At 39.9% G+C, this 8061-nt stretch overlaps 2 protein-coding genes across 2 annotated transcripts; one reads left to right on the top strand and one right to left on the bottom strand.

Moving 5' to 3' along the window:
- The first annotated feature begins 1774 nt into the window (after nucleotides 1-1774).
- Nucleotides 1775-2798, top strand: LOC104104965 (21 kDa protein-like). Its single transcript, XM_009613184.4, has one exon. The coding sequence runs from the start codon at nucleotides 1879-1881 to the stop codon at nucleotides 2560-2562; it is 684 nt and encodes a 227-aa protein (XP_009611479.1). The 5' UTR covers nucleotides 1775-1878; the 3' UTR covers nucleotides 2563-2798.
- Nucleotides 2799-6836: 4038 nt separating this feature from the next.
- LOC138896387 (uncharacterized) lies at nucleotides 6837-7646 on the bottom strand. Its single transcript, XM_070181193.1, has one exon. The coding sequence runs from the start codon at nucleotides 7644-7646 to the stop codon at nucleotides 6837-6839; it is 810 nt and encodes a 269-aa protein (XP_070037294.1).
- Between the last annotated feature and the right edge of the window lie 415 nt (nucleotides 7647-8061).

Raw genomic sequence — 8061 nt, 5'->3', positions numbered from 1 at the left:
GTCGGTTTCAAAAAAATTGGCATAATTCGGAGTACAAGGGTTAAAGTACTTAATTTTGACAGTGAATTTGAAAATAGATTCTTTAAATTTTTAAAAATAAAATTTATATTTTCAGAAACTACATAAAAAGTATTATAAGTTATAATAATTTATAATTCAAAATATTTATAAAATAGTTAAGAAAAATGTGATCAAACAACAATCTTGTAAACTTCCCAAATAGTAACAGTGCATGTCAATCTTTTAGAAAGAGAGTGTACGTAGTATATCAAAGAATTCGCGAATTTGTTATTGACCATGTGCAAGAGCATTTCAATGTACTTACTCGTTGTAGCTAACAGAAAGGAAAACAATGACAATATAACTAACTCCACGTGTGACGTGTTAGTTATTTACCAAAACTGAAGCATTAAAAAACCTGTTAGAGCCACACTAATAATAGCAGTGCCCTAATATTACTAGTTACTACTTTAATAAAGCATACTTTAAAACGGATTAGATATAACATCTCTAAAGAATTGAATGGACTCCTTTATCTAATAAGTCGGAATTAAGTGCTTCCATTTTCAGTCATTAATTAATTTCCAAAAATATTTAGTATTTGAAAAGTACATAAAACGTCTTTCAAGTACCCAAAAGAAAAAGATTAATAACACATTGGAAATGTCATGATTGACAAAATTTTATTTTAGCTTTGTAGGTAGAACATATTGTCCATATAAATCATAGTGTAGAGTCTTGTCGCCCTGAAGATCAACAATTATATTTGTTTTCTCTAGTGGGTACGCATTTTTTGTTTGTCATCCAAAGGTCAAAAGTACACAATGTTTGCTAGTTATTACTTATGATTAGGTGTTACACATAATTAAAGTAAAAGTCATTCGGTCCACCCCGTTAAGTGGCGTTAATTTAGGCAAACTAACAGCATAATTAAGAACTTGAAAGTTAAAGGTGGAGGTCCATGTTTCTCAAAATCTTAGTCCTTGTGGTGGGTAAATATGATGACTGCTGGATTCTTCCAACGCTTTTTAGATTGAAGAAGTAATTACTTTTTACCTAGGGGCGGAGCCAGGGCTTTGGACGTGGGTTCGACCGAACTGAGTAGTTTTAGTCAAACTCTATATTTGTCTTTAAAAGTTCATTGAATATGTACAAATTATTAATTTAGAACTCAGTAACTTAAAATGAATAGATTTCCAAATCTATTAGCTTCAAATCCTGATTCCACATTTGTTTTTACCTTACAACGGGTCTAATAGTTAAAGCATGATATTTGTAGAAGGCAATAAGAAATTAAAAGCGAATGGAATGCTATGATCTATGTTTAGATGAGGATTAGCAATTGAATCTCTGTCTTACCTTATTAACACCCCCCCCCCCCCCAAAAAAAAGAGGGAGGGAATTGGGAAACTTTTTAATAGTAGAATATGGTCTTAAATAATTATATGAAAAAAATAAAGAATATGGTAAAAAGGTCATTAAACAAGAAGTAGGTAATAGAAACGTTCAAGAGAACATATGAGGATGGAGATCCAAATAAAACATAAAAACAAACAGTTTTTGTAATAAAATTAAAATAAGGTTCAATTCTTAGTGCATCGTTTTTTAATTGTGAGAGGTCAAATATTTTGCAATGTTCAGTACTACTTCCTGAATTAAAGGAACATGAATATTCTTTTCAACTATAGAAATCATGACAACACGTTACATATGGTTCTTAGGACAGAAATGTCATTTTACCTCAAGACCAATTGCCTATATCAGCTCGCGTACTTCAACCAAAAACAGTACAGCCTAAAAAACATGAGATCAAAGGACTCTTCATAATGCTTTAAGTACTGCATGCTTGGAAAAAAAAGAAGCTAAATACAATAAACCATGAAAACCTCACACCCTCTTTCCCTCTTCTGTATCCTTTTCGCCGCCGTTCTCCTCCACCTCCGCCTTGTCCCGTCGTTTGCTCTCCTTGACCCTACCATGTTTTCATCAGTTGCCATCGTTCCTAATGCTGCCGCTCCTCAACCTCTAAATCCTGGATTTGTCTCTGCTGACACAGACTATATTCGCTCGAGTTGTAAAACCACCATGTATCCTGCTACCTGCTACCATTCACTTAATCACTATGCCACTGCAGTACAACAAGACCCTGCTCGACTAGCTCGTGTAGCCGTCGGAGTAAGCCTAGCCAAAGCCAAGCGCATTGCAGCTTTCCTTTCCAACCAATCACGCGAAGCTGACTATGGAGCGCAACCACGAGTTGTAGCTGCGCTCCATGATTGCTTCTCAGTTTTTGGTGACACCATCGATCAAATACGTGATTCATTGAGTCAGATGCGTAAGCTCGGTGGCTCCAGCGAGTCGTTGAGGTTTCAGATGAGTAACGTTCAGACATGGATGAGTGCAGCCTTAACTAATGAGGACACTTGCACCGATGGATTTGAGGATGTTACTGATGACGAGCCATTGAAATTGGATGTCTGTGATCGTGCAGGGAAGGTGAAGGAGGTGACTAGCAACGCTTTGGCTTTGGTAAACAATTTTGCCAACAAGATATTACGTTAGTTGTTGAGAAGTTTAGGTTGCATTATTGGCAAAAGTGTGAAAAGATATTAGTGTTATCATATTTGTATTAGTAAAGTGGGAGAAAAACAACAAAGAGTTGAAGCATTGATTGTGTATGGATCCTTTTGGTTTTGTGGGCCTCCACTCTAACAAAGTGTTTTTCTTTTTACCAGTTCTAAGTTTTAATCTCTTCTTCCTTTCTATGATCCTGTATAAACTCAAATTTGGTGTCTGAATCTTTGCTTTGTTTTGAATTTTAGAATTGACAATTCCTGCGAAACAGGTGGAAAATGAGTGGTTTAGTGAAACTTGGTTGAGTCAAAGCGGTCAAATTAAAAAATGGGTTGTGACTCAACCGGTTTAAAGATTGATTAAATATCAAAATGAGTTGGGTCGACAAGATGAGTCAACATACCTTCTTTTTTTTATTGCGATTCGTAGAAAAAATGTAGGTATTTTTTAAAACTTAATTAGCCTTTGTACACATCTGCCCGTCGCTCCTACCGATGGAATGATCCGGTGAAATGTTCGGATCGCGGCGAAGATTCACAGGCTGTAGTCTAGAAACTTGCAAAGATTCACAGGCTACAAGACAACATGTTGCGGCCAAACGCACACACAAGTATACGCAAGTAATAAAGTGACTAAAAGTCAGATGTCGAACCCACGAGAACTTGTGATTAACTATTAACTAAATTAGACTATCCTAATTATCTAAACAAGAATTAAACCTAAAAGTAATTGATTCTAAACTAATTAAATAAAAAAATATAAATAATGAACTTTGAACAGAAAAAGAGCAGATTTTTATGATATCAATGTAATGAAAACGATCTAGGGTTATGGGCTATCTAACAATCATATTGTATTCTTCAATTGAATTGACCGACTAATTTATCTAGCTTATTAGTTGACGGGGTTAATATTGCTCATAATAATCTGTCGAGTTCTTACTCGCCTATTCAAGCTAATCTAACGCTTATATGTCTATGGGGTTAGAATCAATAAGAACACATTTATAATTCTTGTAAATCAACCAAGCAAGGCAATTAGGTATATGTCTATCCTAACCACGAATTCGTTCCCCGAAGCCCGAGTTCAAGAACTTGCTCTACTCAATCCTATATGCAATCTAGAATTTCCACTTTCGAGTTCAATTCTAGATTCGTAGATAGTATTCACTTGGTGATCAAGAAATTAAATAATTAAGCGCAAGATTGAATAAATAAACCAATACGATAAATCAAGAAGGCAAAATCAATATCCGAATAATAATAGTCATGAAAGAACCACAACCCTAGAACGTGAAGTTTAGCTCCACATAGACATGGTAGCCAAACAACAAATCATACAAAGAAACATAAAAATTACTAAGTTTGGTGGGAGAAAGATGGAACTTAATGAATTCTGGCCTCCACGGCGGCTCTGTGCTTGTGTTTTCCTTTTAAAAACGTCATCTCCATGTATGTTCTCTCCAAGTATGTTCTCCCTAAGTATGTTCTCCCCAATGGCATTTTTAGGTCTATTTATATGTGTAGGAAAAGACCTAAACGTGTAGGAAAAGTCCTAGTCAAACCCGAAAATGAATTAAGTCTTCAAAACTCGGATTGGACCTAGCCCTAGGCCTGGCGTCGCCAGCCTAACGCCAGCTTTAGCCTGGCTTTAGCCTTGCAAAGCTAGCTTCAAGCCTGGCGTCACCAGGTTCTCTCATTCACTGCTCCTGCGCACACTTTCGACTTGTAGGTCTCTTTTTTCTTCTACTTTCATCTCCAATTCACCTACACATAAAATAGACTCAATTAAGCACAAATATAGTATAGTTTAGCATTAAAGTCCCAAAATGTAAGGTAAGTAATACACTAAAAATATGTAATTATAACCAAACATCACAACACGGCAACTCAAATGGCTCACCAAGACAACAGCTTAAGACAAATTAATTCTCGAACATACATTTCGCCTTGTTGTCGCGTGAATCCACTGCAAAATAGTTATATTATCGAAGGAGAAATCATCATAACAGAGAAGAAACAAACAAGTTTAGTTGCGCTTTGGGAAACTAATACCCAATTGATAAAGTCTTTGAATTTGTCAGTCGCAATTTAATAAGAGCTAACAAGATCAAGGTGCAAGTAAGGCATTGTCGTCCAAATGTATTTCCATCTTTTTGACAAAGAACTCAGCTGAACCACATCAAAGATTCAGAGACGTTAAAAGATGTCGTGGAGTACATCATCTGGTAAAGAATCATCTTCATCCTTCATTGGGCAAACCACTCGTAACTCGAGCAACTCACTCACTGATACAATTTGTCGAGCAACTTGTGTGCAATCGGGAATTCAAGTTCATCTCAGCTCAATTGGTCGAGCACACCCAATGATCACTCACACTAACTTCAGAGTTTCAATGGCGCATTCAATTACAACAACAATAACAACCCAATAGAATCCCACTAATGGGGAGGGGGGGTCTGGGGAGGGTAGTGTGTACGCAGACCTTACCCCTGGGGAGACAATATTAGTATCACCACAACAATCATAGAAAAAATAGGAACACCATGAAATGCAGAAGAAAGATGCACAGCAAAAATGATAGCTAGTAAATAGGACATGCACTAAAAGGCGTAGTAGTAAAACACAACATTGTCACTAGCTATCCTAGACAAAAACTCTATGTGGCTAGTCCCACAATGGTACGAAGTAAGTCAAGACTCAACTACATCCTAACTTACAACTCTAATACTCGACCTCCACGTCTTCCTATCAAGTGTCATGTCCTCGAAAATCTGGAGCCTCGTCATATCCTGCCTGATCACTTCTCCCCAATACTTATTAGGCCTCCCTCTACCTATTCTCGTGCCCTCCACAACCAGCCGCTCACACCTCCGTACCAGAGCATCTGGGCTTCTCCTTTGAATATGTCCGAACCATCTAAGCCTCGCTTCCCGCATCTTGTCATCAATGGGAGCCACGTGCACCTTCTCCCGAATAACATCATTCCTAATCTTATCTATCCTAGTGTGCCCGCACATCCACCTCAACATCCGTATTTCTGCTACTTTCATCTTCTGGATATGTGAGTTCTTAACGGGCCAACACTCAACCCCATACAACATGGCCGGTCTAACCACCGTTTTATAGAACTTACTTTTGAGTATTGGTGGCACTCTCTTGTCATACATGACTCCAGATGCTAACCTCCACTTCATCCATATACGGTGTGTGACATCCTCATCGATCTCCCCTCCCTCCTGGATAACCGAACCAAGGTACTTGAAGCTGCCTCTCCTCGGGATGACATGTGATTTAAGCCTCACATATACGCCCACTTCCCTTGGCTCAGCGCTGAATTTACACTCCAGGTATTCCATCTTCGTCCTGCTCAACTTGAAACCTTTAGACTCAAGAGCATATCTCCAAACCTCTAGACTCTAGTTAACACCGGCTCACGACTCATCAATCAGAACTATGTCATCGGCGAATAGCGTGCACCATGGCACCTCTCCTTGAATTTGGTGTGTTAATGCGTCGATCACCAGGGCGAATAAAAACGGACCGAGCGCAGAACCTTGTGTAACCCCATTACAACCAAAAAATGCTCAGAGTCGCCTCCTACTATCCTAACCCGAGTCTTAGTCCCATCATACAAGTCCTTAATCACCATAATGTAGGGAACCGATACACATTTTTCCTCCAGGCATCTCCAGAGAACTTCTCTAGGAACCTTGTCATACGCTTTCTCTAGGTCAATAAAGACCATGTGCAGATCCTTCTTCCTCTCTCTGTATAGTTCCTAACAAGGTGTATAGCTTCTGTAGTTGAACGACCCGGCATGAACCCGAACTGGTTATCGGATATAGACACTGTCATCCTTGCCCTCACTCCAACCACTATTTCCCACTCTTTCATGGTATGACTCAGTAATTTGATACCCCTATAATTGTTACAATTCTGGATATCACCTTTGTTCTTATACAATGGGACCACCGTACTCCACCTCCACTCATCTGGCATACTCTTCGCCTTAAAAATAACATTGAACAACCTAGTCAACCACTCCAAACATGCTCTACCCACACACTTCCAAAATTCCACTGGAATCTCGTCTGGCCTGGTTGCTCTTCCCCTATTCATCTTACACAAAGCTCTCACAACCTCATCAACCTCGATACGCATGCAGTACCCAAAGTCACGGTGTCTCTCGGAATGCTCCAATTCGCCTAGAACAATATCCTGATCCCCATCTTCATTCAGAAGTTTATGAAAGTAAGTCTATCATCTCCTCTTAATCTGGGAATCTTCCATTAATACTCTACCATCTTCGTCCTTGATGCATCTCACTTGGTTCAAATCCCGAGCCTTCCTCTCTTTCAACTTGGCCAGCCGGAATAACTTCTTCACCCCACCCTTTTTTCCCAGTTCCTCGTACATACGACCATATGCCGCAGTCGTAGCCTCTGGGACCGCCAGCTTAGCCTCCTTCCTAGATGTCTTATACCTCTCCATGCATTCTCGCTTCTCCTCCTCATCTATGCTCCCCACTAACTTCAGGTACGCCACCTTCTTAACTTCCACTTTACCTTGAACCACTTTATTCCACCACCAGTCTCCTTTGTGCCCACCAGAGACGCCCGTCGAGACTCCTAACACCTCTCTCGCAACCTCCCTAATGCAGTTTGTTGTCGCTGACCACATAGTGCTCGCGTCACCACTGCTCCTCCAAGATCCTATAGCTGACCACCGCCCCTCCAACTCATGGACTTTATCCTTAGTTAAGGCTCCCCACCTGATTTTCGGACTTCCTCGAGTAGACCTTTTCCTCCTCTTTAACATAATACCAACGTCCATCACCAAGAGCCTATGTTGTGTCGCACGTATCTCACCCGGAATCATCTTGCAATCCTTGCACAGTCCTCTGTCACCTCTCATGAGGAGAAAATAGTCAATCTGAGTCTTCGCCACCACATTTTGAAAAGTAACCAAATGCCTCTCCCTCCTCCGTTCATCTCCCCAAAACCGAAGCCTCCATGCACCTCGCCATAACCACTTGCAGTCCACCCAATATGCCCATTGAAATCCCCTCATATGAATAACTTCTCAGTAGGTGAAACCTGACGCACAATCTCATCTAACCCCTCCCAGAAGCGTCATTTAGTCTCCTCATCTAGGCCCACAAGCGGCGCATAGGCGCTAACGACGTTTAGTGATTCCCCCCGAGGACATGACCTCACTCGACCATCCCAGACCACATCCACTATACCTATGACAGAGTAAGGGAAATCACTATCACGCACAATATAACAGACCAAATCAGAAGAAGACAAGTTGCAACTACATGCACACTAATACAGTGAATAAACTAATACGAACTAAGCTGACAACAATTTAACTAACACAACAAAGACAAACTGAAAAACGGGAGGTACCAACTCAGACGAGACCAATATTAATAAATAGCAAATTTTAAGCAAGAACAATAGAACTTGAAATCACAACGCGT

Source organism: Nicotiana tomentosiformis, chromosome 7 (assembly GCF_000390325.3).
Source record: "Nicotiana tomentosiformis chromosome 7, ASM39032v3, whole genome shotgun sequence".
Classification (NCBI taxonomy): Eukaryota; Viridiplantae; Streptophyta; class Magnoliopsida; order Solanales; family Solanaceae; genus Nicotiana; species Nicotiana tomentosiformis.
Note: the sequence above shows the minus strand (reverse complement) of the source record. Positions and strands in the feature narration are given on the sequence as shown.

What these genes read in the sequence shown, in the direction of transcription:
- LOC104104965 (XM_009613184.4), top strand. Translation starts at nt 1,879, where the DNA reads ATGAAAACCTCACACCCTCTTTCCCTCTTCTGTATCCTTTTCGCCGCC.
- LOC138896387 (XM_070181193.1), bottom strand. Translation starts at nt 7,646, where the DNA reads ATGAGGGGATTTCAATGGGCATATTGGGTGGACTGCAAGTGGTTATGG.